The sequence below is a fragment of the Perognathus longimembris genome, chromosome 3, assembly GCF_023159225.1.
Source record: "Perognathus longimembris pacificus isolate PPM17 chromosome 3, ASM2315922v1, whole genome shotgun sequence".
Lineage (NCBI taxonomy): Eukaryota > Metazoa > Chordata > Mammalia > Rodentia > Heteromyidae > Perognathus > Perognathus longimembris.
This window is the reverse complement of record NC_063163.1, coordinates 107,040,189-107,065,777: the sequence shown is the minus strand read 5'-3', so window position 1 is coordinate 107,065,777 and position 25,589 is coordinate 107,040,189. Positions and strand designations below refer to the sequence as shown.

General features: G+C 50.6%; 1 protein-coding gene across 2 annotated transcripts in view; it reads right to left on the bottom strand.

Annotated features, from left to right (window-relative positions):
* Positions 1-25,589, bottom strand: part of Kirrel3 (kirre like nephrin family adhesion molecule 3) — a 555,543-nt gene that overhangs the window by 20,017 nt on the left and 509,937 nt on the right. For both annotated transcript variants that reach the window (XM_048343661.1, XM_048343662.1), the window contains exons 5-10: positions 24,406-24,563; positions 14,713-14,863; positions 9,800-9,905; positions 3,575-3,723; positions 1,460-1,587; positions 830-956 (exon numbers count right to left, since the gene is read on the bottom strand). In XM_048343661.1, the coding sequence (XP_048199618.1) occupies positions 830-956; positions 1,460-1,587; positions 3,575-3,723; positions 9,800-9,905; positions 14,713-14,863; positions 24,406-24,563 (819 nt within the window). The remainder of the gene's footprint in view (positions 1-829; positions 957-1,459; positions 1,588-3,574; positions 3,724-9,799; positions 9,906-14,712; positions 14,864-24,405; positions 24,564-25,589) is intronic.

Below are 25,589 nucleotides of genomic sequence, written 5' to 3'. Positions count from 1 at the left end.
GCTACACAGCCTGTTGCCATGGATATAGAGAGGCGCGATCTGATGCTGTTATTTTTAGCCCTGCAGTACCAATTTATTGGTGGCGTCCTGGGGACACACAGGAAAAGGCGGAGGGCTCCGGAGCCAGGGATCAGCACCTACAGGTGATCTTGTGAAGGTTCTGGGGTCTCCCTCCCCTCCCCCTGGGGCACTGATGGGGAGAGAAAGATAAGGAACACGGAGGACAGGAGTTGGCTACTGGGGACATTGGTGGAGGGGGGGCGCTGCTGGGGGAGGGCAGCAAGCTAGCGCTGAGTTTTCTAGCCTAACAGGGGAGAAGATGAGCTTGCTGGGTTGAGATGAAGCTGATGGTGAGAATCTCCAGAACTCAGCCAGGGCCCCTCTCTAGGGGCCTGAAAAGATGGGCTTCCTGCCCTCAAGGGGCCCCTGGTCTCTGGGCATGGTGACGGGTGTCCCCAAGGAGCAGCTCTCATGTTACAGGAAGGGGTTGCTCATGGGCAGAGGGAGATGCACCCCTAACTTCTCCCTGACCACAGTCAGGGCCAGGGCATCCAAGTCAGACAGGGCCTATGGTTGCCCTCTGACCTCTGACCCCCTCAGGCATTTACCACGCCTGAGATCTCTTGAAAGGGGAGGAAATAGAAGGAAGTTCCCAGAAAACAACCGGATCCCTTCTTCCCCAGCCTTTGTTCTGATGAAGACTTATTGCTGTTAGTGGTAGCAAGGCCTAGAGCCAGTGACATGACTCCTTTGGGGTAATGCCTAGTACCCAGATAAGTCTTGTCCCCATCCCTCACCTTACCCATCCCAGGGTGTGTGGGGGTCTTACCATTGACGGTCAGGGTGACCTCTCGCTCCCCGGCTCCCACCCTGGGCACCACAGCTCGGCACACGTACTTCCCAGCATCCTCTTGGCGGACAGATTTAAGAGTCAGGGTCTTTTCATTGCTCAGGACCTAGGGGAATTAGGGAGGGTCAGACACAAAGCACAGTGGACAGGTCCATGGCCATCCTAGGCAGGAAAGCCTATGGGACTTATCTCCAGTTAACCAGCACAAGGTCAGACATAGAGGTGTGGCTCAAGGGACAGAGCACCAACTTTGAGTGAAAAAGCTAAGGGAGAGCTTGAGGTACTAAGTTCAAGCCCCAGTACTGGTGCACACGTGGGCACATACACACATGTGAAAGCAAGAAAGAAGGAAGGAGGGAGGAAGGGAGGAAGGAGGAAGGAAGGAACGAAGGAAAGAAGAAAGGAAGGAAAGCTCTCTTAATGATTTCCCCTCACCCCAGAACGGTGGCCATTTGCTTTTCTTACAAAGGCCCAGTGTGCTTGGGTGAGAAGCGTATGGGTGGTACCTGAGTTTCTCTCCTCTTTCCGGGGTCCTTTTCCCTTTGTGTGACACCCCCCCCCCCCGCCCACTCCTGCCAAAGGCCCCCTGGGTCTGAGCCCTGGACTCACCACACCGGAGCCCCGCTTCATCCACACTATGGTCAGGGATGGGTTGCCAATCCAGGCGCAGCTGAAGACGGCATCGGAGCCCAGGTCCACGAGCAGAGACTGGGGCTCCGTGGTCATGCGAGGGCCGACTGCGATGGGAAGGAAGGGGGAGATGCTGGGGACCCACCAGGCTGCCCCACCAGGAGGAAGTCGAAAGCAGGGCGCGTGGATCACCTCAGCCTGTTTCAATCCATTTCCTTACATTTGGGCCTTGGCCTAGCTGGGTCTGGGGTCTGGGAGTGATCTAGTGAAGCAAGTGGGGAGACCTGTCTCCCCCAAACTCTCTTTGATCCATAGAGGAGCTTTCCCAGAGGAAAGGCGCTGGGGTCTAATGTCCAACTGGATTTACCTTTGATCTATCCCTTTTCAGGAAGTTGAGGAAACCCCCAATCTAGTGTGGGGGGCAGAGACGCTAGAATCTTGAACCTTGGGACCACAGCCTGGCATCGGCAGGCTCTGCTCCCAGGTGCCTCCCCAGTGGGCTCTGAAATACCCATAGCGGAGGCAGGACAATGACAGCCCAGGCCCACCCATGGTGTGTGTCTTGCTCCAGATTCCCAGGCTAGCCCTATTCCAGTCCCTCCCACTCTTCTTCTCAGCCCCACCAAAGGCGGCCACCCTTCCCTCCTTTCGTATATCTCTTCTAGGTGTGGAAGAGCATCGTGAAGGCTCTTCTCCATGACCAAGCCATAGTCCATGGAGTGGCTGGCAGTGGGCAGACAGTTGACCAGGTGGGCCTTGGAGCCCACTTATTTCAGGCAGAAGTACCCTGAATCTGGGGTCAGGAGACTGGGCTTTCACACCTTGAGGTGAAAGAAGAGCAACAGCATCCTTTTGCTGAGGATGTCGGGGCTGAGTTGGGAAGAAGGCTCTCCGTGAGAGATTATGATTATGATTATGATTATTTTGCCAGTCCTGGGGCTTGAACTCAGGTCCTGAGCCCTGTCCCTGGCTTCTTTTTGCTCAAGGCTAGCACTTGAGCCACAATGCCACTTCCGGTTTTCTGTTTATGTAGTGCTGAGGAATGGAACCCAGGGCTTCATATATACGCTCCCACTAGGCCACATTCCCAGCCCCCCAGTGACGATTTTTTGAGCCCATTCAACCAGCTAGTCCTTGGCTGTGGGCTGATCTGTGTGCGGTCCCTGCCAGGTGGCCAGTGAGGAGGTAGGGGTGGCCATGAGTTCCCCTCCATGGGACAACGTGACGGGTGATGAATTCACTCATCGTCTGACTTTAGCTTTCATCCTGCTACTTACTCACTATTGGACTTTGGGTCTCCATCTCCTCATCTAAATAACAAGAATAACCTTGTCTACTGATTATGGGCTGTATGTTTATGTCCTTCCCCGTCCGCTCTTCAGATTTATATGCTGAAACTCTTACTGCCAACATGGTGGTTACAATTAGGAGGCAGGGCCTCTGGGAGGGGATTAGGTCATGAGGGGGGGGGCCTTTCAGCACTGATTTGTGCCCTTGCGTGATTAATGCTGGTGTCTTCCTTTCTCTGTATCTGAGGACCTCAAGTGAGAAAACGGCTTTCTACAAACCAGGGAGTCCTCACCAGAAACAACTGCCTTGGGTCTCTGATTTCTACTGGTGAAGCTACTCAGTCTATATTAATTTGTTAGATCAAGCTGAGCTAAACCCAGGTTCATTCTGAAGATCAAAATAAACCTGTTGGTCAGGTGCTGGTGGCTCATACCTGTCATCCTAGCTACTCAGGATGCTGAGATCTGAGGATCACGGTTCAAAGCCAACCTGGGCAGGAAAGTCCGTGAGACTCTTCTCCCCAATTAACCACCAGAAAACCAGAAGTGGTGCTGTGGCTCCAAGTGTTAGAGCACTAGCCTTGCGTGAAAAAGCTCAGTACCTGGGCTGAGTTCAAGCCCTACAACCTACCGAACCAAACCAAGCAAAAAACCCTTTCACACATGCTAGAAAGTGTTTGAAAAAAAGCCTTGCACACTTGTGTGGTGGGGTGGTTATATTGTATACAATGAATCCAGCCTGTTTCCCCAGCCAGAGACCACCCCAGGCCTGCTCACTCAGACACCCCCAAATCTCTGCACTCACAGTAGACGTCCACCGTGCGGCTGAGGTTGGTGCTGCCCAGGGCATTGGTGACCTCGCAGGACACCGGCTCCGAGAAGTACGTGTAGTCCACCGTGGTCCTGTACATCTCCCCAGATGCCTCCTTGATGATGTGGCCCCGTTTGGCCCACCTACAACAGAAGCCAGAGGTTCAGGGGCACCCTTGGATGACAAAGCTATCTTTGAATGACAAAAGCAAGGCCATCTCCTCCTGGGTACAGGAAAACAAGGCCTGGATTCTCAAACTCAGGGAGAGCCGGAGAGTCTTGCAGGCCCCCAGGAGGTCATGGAGGAGGTGGGCTTTAGGCCACAGCCATCAGGCAAATAGTGGCGGTTGGACAAGTGCGTGAGTCTGGAAGGATGGTCAGCCCATCTAGATAGCTGGATAAGAGTCATGTGGTCAATCAGTCAGTCAATCAGTTACCAGTCAGTCTGGCTGTCCTCCTCTAAGCTTGACTGTGGATTCTGTCCTGGGCTGTGATGGAAAAGGAGGTCTAAGGGTGTGTGCATCCATTGTCTATGCATGTGGGCAAGCCACGTCTGTACGGAGACAGAGGAAGACAGCAGAAGGAGAGGAGAGGGCTGAGATAGGAGGATCCAGGAATCCAGACAAGGTGAGAAGATGGGAGAAGGTGAAGCTTCTCACCCTCCCTTCTGCCCACGTAGCCAGGTCTCTCGGTTCTCTGCTCCACCGCTTGCTCCACTTTTGGCCCTGCAGGTCCTTCCATCTCCTGAAGATATGGCACTTGCTTTTACTTCTCCCCATACTCTGCCCTCCAAGCATCCTGGCTTGGATCTTTCCAGGCTGCAGCCCCTTTGGCTTGGGGTGGTGTGGGGAGGGGAGTGGGAAGTGTCATACTGAAGGAGACACACTGAAAAAGTCTCAGGCATGGCTTAGTCTTGACCTTAGGGATGGTGATCATTTTATGTGTGTGTGTGTGTGTGCGTGTGTGTGTGCGTGTGTGTGTGTGTGTATAGAGAGAGTATGAGTGAGACTACACAAATGCATGTAGGTAAATGTGTACACATGGATGTTTGTGTGCCAAGGACAAGGGCATGCACATGGACACATATGTATTTACATGCATGTGTGCACATATGTGCAGGTATGTGTGAATGTGAGGGTTTGCATGTATGGCTGCATGTGTACACATGCATATGCGTGTTTTCTTTTCAGATCTCCACAGAGACAGTAGTCACCCTTGGAAATCACAGAGCTTCTCATGAGGCTCTTCCTCCTGTGTCTCCAGGCTGTTGGAGGGAGGGGGAGAGGCGGTGTGGCCTCTGGCACTGGCATTCTGGTAACCTAGGCTCCCTGCTTCTCCTTCTTTCCGAAGTTCCTGATCTTTCCTGGCCCTGAGGAAGCTTCCTTTTTCTCCTTCTTCTCCCCTCCTGTCATCCCTCCCTCCCTCCCTCCCTCCGTCCCTCCCTCCTTCTCTCCCTCTCTTGTCTCTTGTCTTATCTAGCCAAAGGGGTGGGGGAAGAGAGAGAGACTCTGGCCACTTGTCTGCATCCATTCCATGGAGCACCTAGGCTGGCACCGTGTGGTTATTAATCTCGAGTAATTATTAAGAACACGATTAATAATAACAATGATAGTTTAACAACAGAGCAAAGCATAGCTCCCCGAGAGTTTAAGGAGCTTCCCAACAAACCATTATGAGTTATTCATAAATCATTTCCATTCCTAACTTTAATTTAATGACCCGACTTATTAGCCAGGCTCGACCCCTGCCCGAGGTGGATTAATTCAGTTCCAGACACACAGTTGGGGATCCATGCCCAGCGCCTGTTCCCTCCACCCTGCTAAAGTGAGGGTGGTGGACCAGGTGGGGAGCCCACGGGCCTGGAGGAGGCCAGGCCTCCCATCCTGGCTATTTATGGAGCCAGGGGCATGAAAACTGCTGGGGGTACAGATGGCCTTGAACCCAGAGCTCCAGGGTTTAGCTACCCTTCCTTTCAGGCCAGATGGCCTCTCCTCTTGCCTGAAGGAGCCAGAGAAGAACGAGACAGAAGGGCCCCGCAGGCTGCGGGAGGGGCAGCTTTCCAGGTTCTGTGGGGCTGTGCCGTCGGAACTGGCTTTTTCCGTGGCCTGAGTTTCCACTGAAGGCGGACGATGTCACCTCTCAAGGTCACCAGCAGGAGCTGACTGTGGGAGCTGGGCCCTCAGGAGTCCCAGGCTAGGGCCTTTGGCGGAGAGGCCTTTGATGTCTGGAAAGCCGTCGAATATTCCTATCTTGTTTTTGTAGTACTGGGGTTTGAACTCAGGACCTTGTTTGTGGTTGCTAGGCAGTGCTCGACTGCTTGACCCCGTGCGTCAGCCCTTTTTGCTTACCTTTTGCTCTGCCACTGTGTCTTCCCTTTGCTTCTTTCCCACCTCAAAGAGCCCCCTGAGGGTCCCTTCCAGAAGCACAAAGATTCAGACCACTGCATGCCAACGGGGGCCAGAGAACAGAGGTCTGGAACGAAGGGTGCTCCGGCCCCTGGCCCATCTCTTCCCCCTGCTTCTCTGTGACCCAGCCTCCTACTCCGGTCTCCACCACCTCTCCCAGGCTCTCTGCAAACCCAGTCAGCTTCACCCCTTCCCAATCAATGTCTAATTTGCTCTGAACAAATGTAAGAGGATTAATTATTTATATCACAGAATCGGGAGGCCCCACAGTCACAGCCGTCGGGGCAGCATGTCAAGCAGCTTTGTGCTGTACATTGACAATGTTGGCTCCTCACCCCGTGCTCTGCAGGTAGACCCTACGAGCAAAGAGCCCAGAGCCCTTTGCACGGTGGTTGGGCCTGTTCTATTGGCCTGGGGGCTTTTGGTCCGCGAGCGCGCGCGCGCGCGCGTGTGTGTGTGTGTGTGTGTGTGTGTGTGTGTGTGTGTGTCTAAATGGACACAGCTTCTGTGTCCAGCTTGGGCTCCTTTATGAGGGTGGTGGGAGTAAGATGGGAGAGGACTCATCTAATTTCAGACATTACAGACTTATAAGGTGGACCAAAATCAAGCCCATGAGCCCTTGAAAATATTTTTTATATATACAGTAACTTTATGTGTAAATATCTAAGCAGTGCAAGTTTAAAGGATATTGGTGTTTCATGTGTTTTTTCCTAATATGTTGTCCAATTGTTGACAGTTCTGAAGAATTCTAATAAAAATGTAAATATATAAAGCAAAAAAAAAAGAAAAAAAAGATTCCTGTAATCTTATCAAAGTCAGGTGAAAAAAAATCAATGTATTTATGTGATAGAATTTTTTATTTTTGTCAGTCTTGGGGCTTGAACTCAAGGCCTGGGCACTGTCTCTGAACCTCTTTTGCTCAAGGATAGCAGTCTACCACCTGAGTCACAGCGCCACTTTCAGCTTTTTCTGTTTATGTAGTACTGAGGAATCGAACCCAGGGCTTCATGCATGCTAGGCAAGCACTCTACTGCTAAGCTGCATTCCCAGCCCTTATGCGATCGATTTCTTAAGGCTAATTTTCCTGAGTTCTTGCATTGCTGGGGGAGGCCTGGCTGGAGGCAAGAGGCTCAATAGAGCCCATGTATTTCTCTTGTTCTCTCCAGCCCTTCTGCTTCCTTCTTTTACAGCCTAGCCCATCCCACTGTTTGATTTATTCCTGGATGCCAGAAGGGTTACTCTAAAATCTTTGGATTTCTGGAGGGAAACCAAGCCTGTGCTAACATGCAGGTGAATCAAGCCACTCTCCCTGTGGGAATCCCACAGGATACATGGCCCATGTGAGAAGCCTGCATGTCCTCTGTGTGTTTACTCACCAACTTTCTTAGCTTGGAAAAAAAATAAAACAAACTACAGCTTCAAATGAGAGCAAAGTTATAATGGCAGTTCCATTGGCTGTCACTTTTCTTCCTTACATTCTCTGTTGTTTACATGTAGCAATGTGTGCTCCATAATGCCTCATGTAGTTATCATTGCTACCCTGTGTGTATGCTTTGTGTTAGTACCAGGGCTTGAACTCAACTCAGGGCCTCATGCTCTTTCAATTTCGTGTGTGTGTGTGTGTGTGTGTGTGTGTGTGTGTGTGTATTTGTTGGTCATGGGGCTTGAACTCAGAGTTTGGATGCTGTCCCTCAGTTTTTTTGCTTGAGGGTAGCACTCCACCACTTTGAGCCACAGTGCCACTTCCAGTTTTCTGGTGGATAATAGCAGATAAGAGTCTCACAAGGTTTACGTCCCAGGCTGGGAACCATGATCTTCAGGCCTCAGCTGCCTGAGTAGCTAGGATTATAGGCCTGAGCCACCAGTGCCCAGCTCTCTTGACTGTCTTGCTCACAGCTGTTGCTCTACCATTTGAGTCATGCCTCATTGCTGGTTAATTAGAGGCAGCAGACTTTTTTTTTTTTTTATGGGCTAGCTTTGCCACAATCCTTCAGATTTCGGTCTCTGGAATAGCTAGGATTATAAGCATGAACCATGGATACCTAGTGCTACTCTGTGTTTTTGAGGAAGGAGTTGAACCTTGCCCAGCCATCAGATATCCCAAGCTTTGCTCAACCTGTGGGGGCCAGAAGTCAGGAAGGGAATATCAGCTTTGTGGGCAGAGTTAAGCTGTCCTGCTATCTGCCCACCCTGGCAAGAAACAGAAGTTGGAAGTAGTATATCTAGGCCCTTGAGTCGCACAGCCATATGGGGAATGATTGCAAGAGTGAATGGGGACTAATGTCTGTCTGGGGCACTCTAGGTGAAAAGGGCATCAGAAGTGTTTTCTGGGCATACTATGTTTTGTATTTACAGACTATGAGCTGAGAACTGGGATCAGACAGAAAAACAGCCTGGGTTTAGCAGGTCCCCAGTAGAAGTTCAGAGACAGGGGCTTTTCTCTCTGCATCTTTCGTCACTTCTAGAAAGGTAGTAGACCCCCAGCCAAACCAGACCTGCTTCCTGGCCCTGCCTGGGTCACGTGGTTTCTAGGAGCTTGATATTCTTGGCTTGGAAGGGATTCTGCCGGTCACCTGATCTGGCTGGCTCCAGTGCTGGAAGGGTTAAGTGAGGCAGGATGCATGGGGTTTCTTCCTATTTTAGAATGTCCTCAAGGGAGAAGCTCTTGGTCCTTTCTGGATTTCTGGTTCCAGTGCTGCTTAATTATCCACACGGCAGGGAACTGCTTCCTTATGTCCAACTTGAGTCCATGCTGCCTCTTTGGCCCATTTCCTTTCATTCTGCCTGCTGGGGCTGCCCTGCCTGTATGTTTTTCTCTACTTCTCCTGGCCGGCTGCTTTCTTAGTCTTGGGCCATTAGCAAACTTGCTGAGGCTGCAGCTTAATAACCCAGATCAATGTCAGAGGTGGCACCCTGGGCTGGCCATCAAGCTTAGACTGGTGCGAAGGGATGGGGCAGAGTTAAGGCCCTGGGGAGTTCTGCCTGGCATGCAGAAGAGGGGCAAACATCTTGGGCCTCCCCATCCCCTAGCATCTCTGAGGGCCACTTAAGTTTCTGGAACTCTGCGTGATGATGGTGCAAGCAGGGAGCCACGCAGAGGAGCAGCTCTGCCTTTATTCCATCAGCCAGATGCACGTGAGGCGCTTCAAGTCTATACCACGTGCTGGGCTGCCTGCAGAGAGCTGTAAGTGACTAAATTGCAGTTCTTGCTTTTGAGATGTTTGGTCAAAAGGTGGAGACAAGGATGTAAAGAACAGCCATGCTTTATCTGTGCTGTGGACCAGGGTTCCTAGGAGGGTGGTGGTGGTGGGGGGAGTATACAGGTGCCTTCTAGATCTTGTTCAGGTAAACAGGGACAAGCCTGGACTCCCTGGTTCTCCTGACTGTGTGACCTTTAACCTGAACCTCTCTGTTTTTTTCGGAAGTAGAGAATAAACAAGCAACTTAAAAAGGATGTGGTCAACTTCTTCCTTCAGGGGTGTACGCATGCCTACAAAGAGGCGCACGCATGGGCAAAAGGAGTTAAGAGCATGCGAAGAAAGTGTCCCATGCGCGAAAGAAGCTGCACGCATTTGTAGGAGTGCATCATGCCCAAAAAAGAGTTGCACGCATGCACAACATTTAAAAAAGAATTGGATGGAAATGAGAAGGAAAGGGCAGGTGGGAGGTAGAGTGAAGGAGGGAAGGAGGAGGCTATTTGGGCCCCCTCTTGTGAACCACAGCTTTGGCTATGTGACATCCCATGTGACAGGCACGGGATGGGGGGGAGGGAGGAGTGGAAGGCCAGATTGTGCCTGCACCTTATTGGGGCTCACCTGTACTGGGTGACAGCTGGGTTGGCCTTTGCAGAGCAGTGGAACGTGACGACGTTGTCCTCTAGCACCGGCTGTGGTTCTACTGACAAGTTGACAAGTGGAGGATCTGCAGGGAGAAGAGATTCACTTGCAGGCTGGAGGCACAATGGGGCAGAAGACTCCCCAGATGACGGGCAGGCTGAAGGGCAGTGATCCTACCACCCAGGGTCTCTCCCAGCAGCAACCACCCTAGGAGTCCCCAGTGGAGGTCCCGAGACAGTCAGCAGGAAATTCCTTTATTTGCTGGAAGGAGCTGGTTCAGACAGCCTGGGAGGGGGTGTGACCTCTCTGTGGATTCAAGGCTTGGTATTGAACAGCCAGTGGCAGCTGCCTCAGCTGCAGGAGCTCATTGTCTAACTGTAGCTTCCAGGTGGAACAAAGTGCCTCAGAAAGAAAGAGCTGGGAAGAAGGTATGGGGCGTGAGGGACCATGGATGCTCAGCCCTGGTTCAGGAGGAGCTTAAGTGTCTTTGAAATGTCTGTTTATGATCTCTCTGTGTAAAGGTTCTGGGGCATCTGGTAACTTGAAAGTGGCATTTACACCCTTTCATCAGCGTAATCAACTGTCAAGTCCTGACTGGTGTCACCAGGCAGGCCCTGGGCGCCTCAGGATGGGGCTCTGTTTCTCATTTTTTGACGTGATAAAAAGTCAAGCTCTGAAGTGCTAAATGGTGGGGCGGTGGGAGGGGAGACTGAAAGCACAGAAGGGGAGAGAGACAGAGAGATAGGACCCAGAGGCGTGGAGACACACAGAAACCAGAGCAGAAGAGCTGGGAGGCCGGCACAGTGACACACATAACATAGAGACCATAGAGGAAGACAGAGATCTGGAAGACCCACGGAAACAGAGGCAGAGAGGGACAGAGAGGCTGATGCAGATATGTGGAAAGAGAGAGACAAAGCCACAGAGATGCAGGCATGAGACTAGAACTCATGGGGTTCTACAGAAGAAAGGTTGGGGTAGAAGTCAACTAGTACCTTGACTTGCACCTTCTGGGCTAGGACCCCCCAAAAAACTCACAAGGTTTTCCTCAGGATTCAGCCCCAATAAAGAAAGAAGTCATCTTCCTAGAGGTTGTCAGACAAATCCCGAGCCCCTATCAGGAGCACTGCAGGGAGTCAGACTCCAGCTTTCTTGTCTGGGCTTTGGGTCTGGTCTACACTACAGATGAAGTCCTGAGACTCTCACAGCCTCCCCACATCTCAGCTACGGACACAGCCTGTCTGTAGGAGAGGAGCCTGTGACTTCTGGGACCCTGTTAGGAGCTGGTGCTCAGGCTGTCCACCAGCAGGGCTCAGCACAGGGGGCTGGGAGACACCCACCAGGCTGTGTTGGTGTCTGCAGACCCTAGGGAGGGAGCTCTTGTTCCTCAGAAGCAGGTGGCCACCTGTGCTGGGGAGTCTGCTCTCCCCCAGTTCTGGATGGGGGACCACAAATCTGGGAAGCATCTGTTCCAGGCACTGCCAGCCTGCCTGTCTTTTCACAGGGAATGCTAAGAGACGTTATGGAGCTTTGATTTAGATTTTTCTTTTTCTGGTCCTGGGGAACTCAGAGCCTGAGCACCGACTTTGAGTTTTGGTGTGTGTGTGTGTGTGTGTGTGTGTGTGTGTGTGTGTGTGTGTGTGTGTGCGCGCGCGTGCTCATGGAGAGTGTTCTACCATTTGAGCCACAGCTCAACATCCAGCTTTTAGGTGGTTAATTGGAACTAAGAGTCTCATAGACTTTCCAGCCCGGGCTGGCTTTGAACCCTGATCCTTAGATCTCAGTCTCCTGAGTAGCTAGGATTACAGATGTGAGTCACTAGTGCCTGGCTTAATCTTGGTTTTCAAAGTATAACTCCAGTGGTCCTAAGAGGCACATCCCCACCTCTCAAGAGAACTATTGACACAGCTCCTCACACTTTTCAGCTTCTCTTTTGCAGTGTCTAGACAAGGCTGAATGGAGAGTCTCACCCTCCTTCTGTGCAGGGCTGGCCGGCCCAGGGTAGATCCTGTCTCTTGCCTTGGAGAAGCATGTCAGGGCACAGGAGCTTACTGACTGCCATCCGAACCCCAGCGTGCAGCTGGCTCGCGTTCACACGTTATGAAGTTCAGTTCGGAGAGGCAGAGGACCTCCTCCTAACTAAGGCAGTGAAAAGGGCATCGACGCAGCGCAATCCACAAGCCTTCCAGAGAGCTTAGCGGAAAGTTCCCGATGGCACATCTCTTTCCCAAGGGCTCTTTACAAAGTGATGAGCCCTCAGGTGGCAGGGAGAGGAGAGTTCACAGTTGGAGGGCCTTTTTGCTGCCTCTGTTCACCCCATGGAGCCCTCCTTCCTGCTTCTCCCACCCTCACTGCAATAGTCTTGGTCCCAGCATATCCAGAGGGGCTTCAGGATCCCCAAGGGGGCTCCCCATCCCCCACGTTCATTGATACCTTTATCCCCAGACCCAGAGATGTCTATTCTTCTCTCTACCCCTCTCCTCTAGATGTGCGAGGTAGCCTGCCAAGCTCCAGTGGTATAAATAGTTTATGTCATACCCAACTATTAAACATGATTTTAATCCCACTTGTGATGTCGGCTGCATAACTTGCAGGAGGGCAGCTTTGATGTAGCTGGTGGAACTGAGATCACTTCGAACAGATGTTACAGCTGAGAGGCTGTTAGTGTTTCCATCAGCAACCTGTGCGTGTGTATGTGTGTGTGTGTGTGTGTGTGTATGTGTGTGTGGTGTTTACAGGGAAAGTATTACATGGAGGAGGGGGTGGGAAAAGAAACTTCATGACTCAGTGATTTTATAGTGCATCCATTTAAAACTTGGCAGCTGGACGCAGAGTCCAGATGTGGTGAGGCTTTGGGGGTGTTAAGCTTTCTCTCCCCATTAGTCAATCTGGGAGCTTTGTCTTCCGTTGGGTAACATATAAAGACCAAGGGAAACAAACAACAAATGTGCTTTTTGCTGAGTTTGGATGCTTCTTGGTCGACTGAGAAAACGAGCAGGTTTGCAAAGGCAGCGCTGATCCAGCCGGTAGGGTCCGCGGGAAACAGTTGGACGTTGACAGAATAAGCAAATGAATCAATGGAGGAGGTAGAAAGAAGAGGGAAGTGGGAGGAGGCTGTGTTTGGCTGGACAGGCACATATAAGCCCCTCCTGGTCAGGAAAGATGGAGTGCGAGGATACATGGATGGAACTGGGGGACACCTAGGTAGGGGTTGCCACACACCTGTGGCTGGCAATCCTAAAAAAATAAATAGTTCCCGTGGATCTCATACTGTGTCAGGCATGGTGCTAAGGAACATAAATGACTTCATTTAATCCTCACTGTGCAACTTTAGGAAGGAGACGTAATGGCCTCCATGTGCCAAGAAGGAAACTGAGGCACAAAGCAATTAAGACCCCAAATGCTTACTCAGTGAGTCCCCAGGCCAGAATTCAAGCCAGGAAGAATGTTGGGCCTCTATCACTTCCCTGTACTGACTTGGAAGGGGGCCCGGCTAGGAAACTGGGCACTTGGTTTTAAGTCTCTCTGGCCTCATTCCTGATGCCTCCCTCTTAATGCAGCCACATTGGAGACATGCTTGGAAAGAAAGCCAGGGAGGGCCGGGAGACCTGGTGAGGCCCAGAGACCTGGTGAGGCCATGCTCCTCTGTTGGATGCAGACCTCCTCATCTGGGCGCCTTGGCAAGCTGCTCCTGCCACTGGAGTGCATGTGGAGGCTGTTGGCCCAATGGCTTTCTTGCTGCTGGGGGAGATGCTTCTGGGTGATGGATAGGGGCCCAGAGCAGAAACACTGCATCTTCCCTGTGCATCCCTGCCAGGGTCCTGGCTTCTGTCTTGGGGGAATCAACTAGGTTGTTGGATTTGTGTCGATTCTGTTGCTGGCATGGGCCTTCGGCTCAGGTTGGGGATAGGAGAAAAGAGTGTAGGGCGCCACGCTGAGGTCACAAATGGTAGCCGTGAAGTAGAGGACTTGTATCTTTGGGTCTCCCCTAAGATTTGGCTTATGTCTGGACAGACAATCCTAGAGCAGGAAAAGGCCTTAGACAGCATCGGTCAAATCAGTTCCCAGAGTGAGTGACAAGCCCGCCCAGTTCATGGAGGGAGGGTAAGAGCCATTCTGGATGCTGGACCCCCTGGCCCAACAGCATCTTGCCTTCTTCCCAGAACTCCAGCTGTTCATTGGCTTACCTGGCAGAAACAGGTGGAGCCGAGAGCCAGGAAGGGGCTGAGGCCAGGGGGCAGGGAGGCATCGGATGCAAATTTTAAGGAGGCTGTCCCTCTCAGGGTCTCCTCTGGATTGAGAGGCCTTCTTAAATTTTGTGCCCTCAGTGCCTCCATCCATCTCCCTAGCCCTAGCCCTGCTGTTCTCCTCACAGAATGAGGAGTGGAAAGAGCTTGGGGTGGGAGGGGCATAGGGTATTTAGGGTGGCAAGATAGTGAAGAGTAAGCCTTCTCAAGAGTTCGACTATTTCTATAGGGTGTCTGGAACCCATTTCACACAACCCTGTCTTCCTTCCTCTAACATCTAAATGGTGTCAAGTCAGATCCTTGATATGGAGAGGGAAACTTGTGGTCTTGGGAGGCCAAGATGGATCCTGGAAACCTTGAGACTTCATCTTCTTCGACCCTAGATGCCTGGAGAGCTAAGTGGAGGTGAGTCCAAAAGTCCTAGTGAGTCAGGACTTTTGGTGTGTGTGTGTGGGGGGCACATTTTAAAGGCATTTGCCTCAAAGTGGATGAAATGCAAAGGAAGATATGAGCTCCAACCAAGTGGCCACCAGCACGTGGGGAGGTGACATCAGAGCACAGGGCCAGGAGGGACATCTGAGAGGGGACACATGCACTCTGGAGAGCCAATACCACCAACCCCAGCCTAACCCAGTCTGTACTCACGTTGGATGTCGATGGTGACCGAGGTCTCCTTTCCCCCAGGGATGGCTTTGTTGGTGGCTCGGCAGACGATGCTCTGTCCATTCTCCACATCGCCAGGGGAAATGAAGAGTGTGCTGACGATACTCTCACGCTTGCCATCACGAAGCAGGGTCTGGAGTGGGAGGGGGAGGAAGGAAAGAAGTTTCTTGGTCACTGGGATGGGCTGCCCTGGGTTTGTAAGGGGAGCATAGGCTTCAGCCTAGAGAAGAGACAGCAGCGGGTGGAATGCAAACATGGGGTCAGCTTAGGGGATCAGGGGTGTCAGTCTCCGTGAAAAACTACTCTGGGCATGAGTCTGCAGCAGAAGGAGGGGTTAGGGGTGCGGACATAGGAGAGGAGCTGGTAGGGGTGGGGACAAAACTCATGCACACTGACCTGTGGTTATTGTCTGACATAAACTCTCACAACTTTTCAAATTGTTTCTTTCCTTGATCTCATTAAAGACTCCACCCTACCACAACATGATAGATACCACACACTGTGTGTGTGTGTGTGTGTGTGTGTGTGTGAAGACAGATTTCATGGCACTTGACACATCTGCTTTAAATGGGTGATGAAACAAGCATGAGAGTCTTCTAAATTCCTGTCTACCTAGAGCCTTCGGCTATAATCTTGTTTGGTAATAAGGTCTCAGCAGATTAGTTGATTATGAATTAGGTAAGGTTTTCGATGTGAGGTCATCCTAGATTAGGGAGGACCTTAACTTCAGTGACTGGTGACCTTCTCAGAGGAGGCCATCAGGGAAATTTGGGCAGCCATGTTTTGATGGAGGCAGAGATTGAATGATGCTGCCACAAGCCAAGGAACTCTGGGAGCCACCAGGAGCTAAATGAGGAAGGAAGGCTTCTTCCCCAGAGCCTTTGGAGGCTGTTTGGTCCTGGCAACACCTTGATTTCAGACTTGTTAGCCTCCACAACTGTGAGACATGTGTTTCTGGTTTTTAGTGTGTGTGTGTGTGTGTGTGTGTGTGTGTGTGTGTGTGTGTGTGTGTTGATTCAATGATGGGGTCTTGCTATAGCTCAAACGGGCCTTGTTCTCTCAACCCTCTGTCTCTCTTTCCTGAGTTCTGGGATTACAGGTGAACAGCACCACACCTGGCCTGGGTTGTTTTAGGCATCATGTGGTGATGCTCACGTTTGTCCTTTCTGGGACATGAACACAGATTCTGAAGCTATGGGTCTCCTCTCTTCCAAATTCATTGCTTCACAGTGTCCTCCCCCATTGTGACCACTGCTCCTTTCCTCCCCCTGGGTCTCCTTCTAGCCATCTCCCCGACAGTATGGGCCTGCTTAGGTGGACGCATGTTGAGGAGGGTTTGTATGTGGAGTTCTTTGTGTGCTTAAGATGTCAGAGACTTGTGGTTTGCTCAGGGGAAGGACTTGGTTTCCTCCAGAAAAGAGATGCCAGATGCAGTCTACTTTTGCTTGGCCTAGAGCAGGGGACAAATGACACTATTTCCATGAGACATCCCATAACACAGTGGTGGTGTTGCCTGGCAGTTTCAAAGGGGCAGGCCAGGGGAGGAAGGCAGCATTATGTGAGTCAGAGACTGAGAGTTAGGCAGAGCTGGACCTCACATTGAAGAGCCCCACCTGAGGATTAAGTCCTTCACAGGCCAGTTTCTGAGGTGCTTAGAGGCGACCTGAAGATGGCAGACCTGGTGCTCTGGGCCCTCAGTCACTGTGGTCCTTCCCAACTCGAGGCCAAACTGCGGCCTCTGAGATGATGAGAACCAGGCTGGAGCCTTTATCTAGATCAGCATGTGCCCCTGCCCCCTGCCTTTTAAAAAAGTTTTAAAATTGTTATTATAAAGGTGAGGGGATTGCCATTTCATAAGCCAGGTAAAGAGCACATTCATTTCCTTTTGGACAATGTCACCCCTTCCCTCGCTCTCTCTCTCTGTTTTCCCTCCCGTCCCCACCCACAAATTGTATAGTTGATTTTCCAGATAGTGTCCAGTGAGTACCACCACTGCCTTTGTTCATTCTTTGTCCCTCCATTTCTCGGCCTCCTTTTTTACACTCCCAAACACATATAAATGAACAATCAAGACAAAAAGAAAAGAAAACAAAAATAGCAAGAAAGGGGGGCAAAAAACCCTCTTGTTTTCATTTCCTGGAGTTCATCTCCATAAGTATTATCTTGCATGATCAGATGCACACAGGCATTGTGCCTTTCCATTCCTCACCTAAGAGTATCCTCCTTTGGTCTCACTGAAGCACATCTTTGTTTAGGCCAAGCTAGACGGTGGCATTCTAGAAAGATCCACTGAGCAGAATAGTAGCTTTGTACTCTCTTACACTCTGGGGAACAGGCACAGGGTTGTAGCCCCCAGCCCTGGCAGAGGGACTGGTGTGTGTGTGTGTGTGTGTGTGTGTGTGTGTGTGTGTGGTCAGTTGTAGCAGGCCAAGAGACAGGTCCAAGTAGCCCACAGGATGAGTGAATTCAGATCAGCCACTGGAGCACAGGGCGCTCAACTAGAGCCCCCAAAAAGGGTTTGGGGAAGATATAGTTTGTTTTACCACACCCCCCTAAATAAAAGCCAGGGAGGGAAAAGCAGCTGAGAACTGTGGTAGCACATTTGGCTTTGGGCTGCTCAATAGACCTCGCCATGTCTATAAATAGCTACGTGATAATAAGAACAATTTCCTGGATGAAAATAAAACCTGGGGGGGGGGAGTAGGATGAAGAGAGGAGGGAAGAGGGAGTTATTGTTCTTCCCATTTCCTTTTCTTTACTTTTCCGGGAGGCGCTAACAAGGGACATTTATATAAATTTGACTGTACTCAGTATCTCTCCCCTGGGGGCAGGAGTGGGTGGGCGTGAGTGGGAGGGGAGCCCGTGGGAGGGGGTCGGGGAGGCTGAACTCTAATTAGGCTGTCTGACTGCCTCTTCTCTCCACTTCCTCCTCCTCTAACCCAGCATGCTCCTCTGCCTTGTCTCCCAACGATGATTAATGACATATTTACTGTGTCCGGGCGTGTGCTTTTCTGGGAAATAAAAATTCTAGTTCAAGTTGTTTGTTCCACCTAATTAGAGAAAAAAGGAGATGTGTTCATTAAACAAAGGAGGAAATCGAGGAGGAAGCGAACACCCCAATGCTGTCCCAGCCCTAGGGGCGGCCCTGGGCACCTGGCCCTGGCCCTGGTTCTCATAGATCTCAGATCCTGGGCTGCAGCTGGAGGAAGAAGGCTGGATGTCAGTGGGGGAGGAAGGCTAGACAGGCCCAGGATCTGGTAGGGGTTCAAAGCCAGTGTGTAACTGTGGCCTCTCCTTTGAGAGTTCCCTCTGGTAGAGTTCCCCTGCTTCGAACCACATTTCTAAATTTTAAAGGAAAGAAAAGCCACACCTCAGTAAGACTTTTCTTTTTGTACAGGAGTAGAGCTTGAATTTAGGGCTAGGCTGTCTCTTAGTGTTTTTGCTCTAGGCTAGTACACTATCACTTGATCTATAACACCTATAGTAACCTTTTAAAATATTATTTATGTATTTTTTGTGGGTTAATTGGAGATGAGTCTCAAGGACTTTCCTGCCTGGGCTTTGAATCTCAATCTTCAGATCTCAGCCTCCTGAGTAGCTAGGATTACAGGCGTGAGCCAGCGGTGCTAGCATTTTTAACTGCTAAGTAATCTTCCTTCAGCTCTGTTTAGAAGCCAGAACATCTGGGAAACTTCAGATAGCATTTGAGTGTGGAACACACCTCCTCTTCTCACGCTAGTCCGGTCCAGTCACTAACACAATGCATGCAAATTACTGTGAGGTGTAACATGCAGAAAAGTAATGCTAGTCTAAAGAAACAGGGGGTTCCAGAGGAATACTGCGATGACAATGAGGGTGATGATGATGATGATGATGATTGTGTCAGGGGTTGGGCACTGTCCATTAGCGTTTTTTACTCAAGGATGGCAGTGCTCCACCACTTGAGCCACAGCTCCACTCCTGGCTGTTTGATGGTTAATTGCAGATAAAGGTCTTATAGATTTCCCTGCCTAGGCTGGCTTTGAACTTCGATCCTCAGATCTCAGCCTCCTGAGTAGCTAGGGTTACAGATGTGAGCCTCTATAATAAAGATCCCACTCAGCCCATTGTCACATTGCATCTCCTTTCCCTCTCTCTCAAAGTCCTTCCATGGGCCTGAGTTCCCAAGAAGATGCTTTGGGAATGATACCTTCCCCCCTTCCCCCACTTTTTAGGGCTGCCCCTAACTAAATCTAACTTCCTTTCCGCCAGCTGTCCCGAGTACTGGCTTTTCCAGCGGTGAGTAACTGGACTTGGGTTGGTCAGCACAGGGTAGCTGCCTGCATCCGGCTTTTTCTCCTTCCCTTATTTCCTCCTAATCTTCTCATCTCTCCTTTCTTCTTTCTCCTTTGCTTCTTCTCTTTTTTATACATCTCTCAATTGTCACTTTTCTCATATGCAAATGAAGTCTTGGGACTTAGCGTTCTCGGAAGTAGGACTGTTCCAGGAGGAACACTCTATCATTTACTGACTTTTGTCACAGCCTCATTTCTTTGCCTCTCTCAGCCCTTTGTTCCTCTCCTCCATCTCTCCCTCTCCCATCTCCTCCCTAAGCTTGCCTCTGGGGACTCCCCTCAGACACTGAACCCCATACTTCTGGCTTCAGAAAGCTTCACTAGAATGCAAATCACCTCTGGGGGGTGGGTGGGGTGAAGGTATAGATTATTAATGGCAAGTCACTAGTTTCTCAAGCTGCTACCTCAAGGCCTCCCTCTAGATCCTGGCCTCCTAATTTCCCCATGTGACTGTGTTTGAAGATTGGTTTACTTTTTTTTTTTTTTAATGTCAGTTGGTTGTGGTGCTTGAACTCAGGGCCTTGGTGTTTTCCCTGAGCTTTGTGCTCAAGGCTAGCACTCTCCCACTTTGAGCCACATCCCCAATTCCGGTTTTCTGATGGCTAATTGGAAGTCAGAGTCTCTCACAGACTTTCCTGCTCAGGCTGGCTTTGAAACTTGATCATCAGATCTCAGCCTCCTGAGTAGCTAGGATGACAGGCAAGAGCTGCCAGTGTCCCGCTGACTCTTTTCTTCTATTGGTGCATGTTAATGGTATCTAGTAAGATGTCTCATCATGACAGCCCATACCTACAATGACCTGGGCCACATGTGTGTATAGATGTGGGTCAGGGGCACACAGGCCTGTGTGGCCAGGAATGAAGGTGGGTTTTGGCTCCTCACTTGCTCGCTAACATCTCCCTGTGTCTCCTTGTGGGTGGAGTGTGTGTGTGCCTCTGTTCACTGACTGCTTCCAAGAGGTGTTTTCAATGTGTCCAGTGACTATATGAGGCTCTGGGCTCCCGAATGGTGTTGGCTTTGTGTAGCGGTTCCGTTTGTGCGATGAGACAGCCTCCACAGACCCATTCCCTCAGGGCACTAAGCTGGCTTTTGTCTGGTTACCCAGCAGTGGGAGGCTGGACTGTGGAGACTGAATGTTCCTTTGAGGGCAGTTTCCCCCTCTCGTGGGTGGTACTTTGCAGCCCATGTAGCTTGAATCTTTCTGCTGGGCCATGGAGAGCCAGGCGAGTCCTTGAGGTGGGCAGCCTGGAGGAGATGCAATGTGTGGGCGCCCCAATTCTGGTGCTAAATATGGGTTACTTATTGATGGGCAAACAGTCTGGAGAGGCCTTGAGCAGCCCTGATTGCTTGGCAACAAGTCCTTCTCTCTTCGTCTTCCCTACTTACCTCCCCTACCTCCCCCTTAAAAAAATCATCCCTCTGTTTCCCCCTTGGTAACTGCTTGATGTGGGTCTATTGTCACCCCGGGTAAAATGATCTCCCTGGATCTTTTATCCAGCCTTGTGCCCTAAGCCAGGAGGGTGACCTTCACAGAGAAGGCTGGGTAGCTGCTTAACATCAGGATGGGTGACCAGTGAGGAGAGTATGTATGGAAAGGGAGGGCCCTGTGGGGTGCAAGTCTGCTCCTCTTTCTGAAGCAGTCTCTAGAGTTCCTTGGCATGGGCCTGATACACAACTGGTTGGCAGCCCTTGGGCAATCAGGCAGCCTGAAGCAGGAGGAAACAGAGGTAGGGAGGATTAAGGCTTTATCCCCCTCACCCCCACCCCCAACCTGTTGAGAAGCGGAGGGTCGGGTTGGGAGTCTGTTCTTGCTCCCGAGAAGGTTTCAGGCTTGTTCATGAGTGGTGTTCTGTGACTTAAACCATACCTCCTGTTTGACATTTTTTTGCTACTTAATTGAAGATGGGTATCTTGTAGACTTTTCTGCATGAGCTGAGCTTGAACCTTTGTCTGCCAGTCCTGGGGCTTGAACTCAGGGCCTGGGCACTGTCCCTGAACTTCTTTTGTTCAAGACTAGCCCTCTGCCACTTGAGCCACAGTATCTGGCTTTTTCTGTGTATGTGGTACTGAGGAATGGAACCCAGGGCTTCATGTATGCTAGGCAAGCACTCTACCACTAACTCCCAGCCCTTGGCCTCTTTTTTTTTTTTTTTTTTAATTATTCTCTGCAGACCACAATCCCTGGAAGGCTGTGGCTGGCCCAGCTTCAGAGAGAGACTGGACGGATACCCCAGCACCTCCCCCCCCACCCTTACTCCTCCCTGGCTGATCTCTTCCCTGGGCCATCTTTGCCTTTCATAACCTCCTAGGATGGCTCCAGGCCAGGATATAGGAACATCCTGTGTGCCTTTTTTCTTCTAGTACACAGACCCGACAGAACCCCGCCACCCCCACCCCAGGGTTGTGCCTGAGAGAAAGCATTTGTCCTGGGATCTGGCTTCTGGCTCTGGGTGGTGGCCAAACTTTGATCTGCCTTCTTGGCTGGGTAGTGGATTTAGGACAGGAAGGACATACCCTTAGGATGAAACACGCTCCCCTCATATCCTCTGCCCGAGGTGATGGCCTTTCTTCTCTTTCCAGGACTAGTGAGAAGCAACTCATGGGGGATTGAAGAAACTGGGGAGTTGGCTCAGCCCCTCCTTACCCTCTGGGGCCCTAGGGAGAGGAGGGCAGAAGGGCTTGGAGTGGAGCCTCATCTGGAGGCTGGTACTCCAGCTTAAGAGCTGGGGTCTCTAGGTGGTGCCTTCAGGGTTCAAGAGATTGCTACTGTCTGTCTAAAGTTATCTGGGGAGGGATCCAGGAAAGAAGCCCGCTCAGGAGATAGCTGAGCAGGACAGGTGTTGCTATGATCCATTCCTAGTCCAAAGAGCTAGGGGCCGACTAGGTTTTCCTTCATCTTTTTCTTTTGCTGGTCCTAGGGCTTGAACTCAAGGCCTGAGTGCTATCCATGAGCTTCTTTTGCTCAAGGCTAGTACGTGGTCTACCACTTGAGCCACAGTGCCTTTTCCAGCTTTTTCTGAGTGGTTTACTAGAGGTACGAGTCTCATGGAGTTTTCTGCCTGGATTGCCTTTGAACCACGATCCTCAGATCGCAGCCTCCTGAGTAGCTAGGATTGTAGGTATGAACCACTGGTGCCTCACAGTGTTCCTTCATCTTAAAGCTTTGCAGGATATACAAATGATTGGGGTGGGGGGTTTCTCTGCACCCTCCCTGGGAACATTTGGAGGGAGTGATTTCAAGCATTATGTGGGATTTTACCTTCATTCAAGTACAGTGAGGGCCACCCATGGCCACTGCCAAGGAGAAGACAAAGAAAAGATGGCAGAAAGTAGGGAAGGACCAGGGTGCTGAGGCACAGGACATGCGTGGTGAGAGCAGGTTGATCCTTCATCACAGTTTGTGTAGGGAGAAACGGGCAGGAGGTGGGCTCTGGGGTGTTGAGTGAGGCAAAGTCTCTGACATGTGGCCCTGGGAATAGTGCCTAGGACTCCAGGAGGCAGAGGAAAGGAGGCTCTGGGCTGTGACTTGGCTGTGGTTTGTTCTCTGTGAGAAGCAGCCTGTTCCCTGGGAGAAGCAGCCCATTCCAGGGTCTGCCAGTCTTTCAACACATTATAAAAGAGTAAAATAATAATAAGAATATAAAAAGACTAGCAGAAGGGTCCATTAAGGGCACTTTAACCCATCATGCCAGTGTGGAACAGAGGAAAGCACCACTGTGGTAGACACTGCAGGTCACATGAAGGCTTGGTGAAGAACTGTGGATTTCAGGGCTCCCTGACCCCTGAGACAGGCAGGCCACTGAGGACAGGGCAGAACCCAAACAGCCTGACCTGGCAACCTTAGAAAATAGGCCAGACTGAGCTGATAAGAACACAGGGTGCTGGGGCTGGGAGCAGTACCTCATGCCTGTAATCCCAGCTGCTCAGGAGGACAGATAGGGAAGATGGTGGTTTAAGGCCAACTCAGGCAAAAGGTTATGGAGACCTGTCATTCTCCCCCCCACCCCAATAAAAACCTTAAATAAACCAAGCATAGTGCTTCACAGCTAATCCTAGCAGATACACAGATCCGACCCTGGGGGCAAAAATGAGAGAGACACTACCTAAAGAATAACCAAAAGTCAGAAGGACTAGAGGCATGGTTCAAGTTGGCAGAGCTGCTGCCTAGTTAATGGGAAGGTCATGAGTTCTAACTCTGGCACTGACAAAACAAACAAATTGCATAGCCATAAAAACAAAACAAAACAACCTCTGAACAACAAGCACGCAACACAATACAACACCCAGAATGACTACTTAAATTTGAGTTTCGGCTAGGCGATGTAAGTCATTAGTGTAACTATATTTCATGCAATATTTGGGAGATACACTCAAAATTTACTTATTGGTTTTTCTGAAACCAAATTGATCTGGGAATCTGTCTTATCTCATGCAGGCTGGTAGAACAAATACTCCACACTGGGTGGCTTCTAAACCACTGAAGCTTATTCTCAGGGCTGAAGGTCTAGGAACACTCAACTGTATGGTGCATGGTGTCAGGGCCTGGTTCACAGAGCTTCCTTGGGCTTTGCTTATAAGGAAATGAGTCTCATTTAAGAGGGATCCACTCTCATGATCTAATATCCTTCCAAAGGTTACACCTCTCTAAATTATACTATCCCTCCTGGGGGCTTTGACATGTGCATTTTAGGGGCCACTATCACTTCAATTGTATAGTGCCCTGTGCTGTCTTTGTGTGTGTGTGTGCTGATATTGGGGCTTTAACTCAGGGCCTGTGCTCTGTCTTTTAACTTTCTCTCCAGGCCAAGTGCTCTAACCACTTGAGCTATACCTCAACTTTAGCTTTTTGATGATAAACTGGAGCTAAGAGTCTCATGGACTTGCCTGCCTGGGCTGGCTTTGAACCACGATCCTCAGATCTCGGCCGCCTGAGTATCTAGGATTATAGATGTGAGCCACTAATACCTGGTTAGCGCCCAGTGTTTTATCTGGCTGTCCTATCTCCTAGCCATTTCTGTCCCTCAGTCTCTTCTGACCATACCATATTCTAGAGTTCTCATCTTGCCCAGCAATTACTATGGATGAGACAAAGAAAGAGAAAGGGGGGAAGAGAGGTGGGGGGGGGGTGGAGGCAGACAAGCAGACAGATGAATGGACTATAAGGACAAGATGGAATATCAGGACAAATGTGACACAGAGTGGGAGAATAGAAAGTCACAGAGAGACAAAGAGTGAAATAGCAAGGACAGCACATCCCGTGGACAGAGGTGAAGCCGCCCCTTCTCCACCCACCCCGTACCTGCCCTGACCGACATCCCTCTACTTCCCCAGCCAGGCTCACCTTGGAGTAGGTGGCTCCATTGATCACCTCACCCTTTCGCAGCCAGATGATGGAGGCCGCTGGCTTGGCGTTGTCTGCATGGCAGGTGAGGTTTAGGGGGTCCCCTGCCCGCAGACTGATCACAGGTCCCCCCAGGATGATGGGGTCATCAGGTGGCACTGTGGGGAGAGAGAGGAGCAGAGAGGTTGGGCTGGTTGGAGAGGACAATAATGATGGAACTTCTTCAAAAAGTGTGTGATCCTCTCCATCCTCTGTATGCTGGTCATGGCCCCCCCGACATGTGTGTGTCTGGGGAGGGACTATGGTTTGTCACCTGCTCTGTGCTGTGCCAGGTGTTTCAACCATGTCTCCCAGACTGGGGAGAGGCGCTCTGAGGCCAGACACAATCTGGTTTCTTCCTTCACTGTTTTCTCTTGTGTGTGTATGCATGCCAGTTCTGGGGCATGGAACTCAGGGTCTTGGAAACTCTTCTTTGGCTTTTTGTGTTTTTTTTTTCCTCAAGGCTGGCCCTCTACTACTACTTGAGCCACGCCTCTACTTCTGGCTTTTTGTTGGTTAATTGGAGATAAGAGTCACACTGACTTTTCTGCCCAGGCTGGCTTTGAACCGCAATCCTCAGATCTCAGCTTCCTGAGTAGCTAAGATCACACGTGTGAGCCACCACCTATATGTAGTTGGTTGTGGTGCTTGAATTCAGAGCCTGAGTGCTGTCACTGAGCCTCTTTGTGCTCCAAACTAGCACTCTAGCACTTGAGCCACATAGCCACTTCTGGTTTTTGCGTGGTTAATTGGAGATAAGAGTCTCATGGGGACTTCCCCTCCCCCCGCCCACCGTGCTGGCTTTGAACCGCAATCCTCAGATCTCAGCCTCCTGACTAGCTAGGATTACAGACATGAGCCACTGGCACTCAGATATATATAGATATGAACAAAGCTTTCTCTTAATCCTCACCACAATCTTGTGGGGGTAAGCACTATTATTATCCCAGTTAGACAGACCTGGAAACTGAGGCTCAATAGAATTACTCTTTTTTTTAATGTTTTAAAATTTACTGTTATTATAAAAAGATGATATACAGAGGGGTTAAAGCAGGTCATGAGTATATTATTCTGGGCAGCTCCATTTTTCCAGCCAGTCCCTGGGCATGTATCTATGGCTGCGGCTTGTGGACCATGGATGTGCG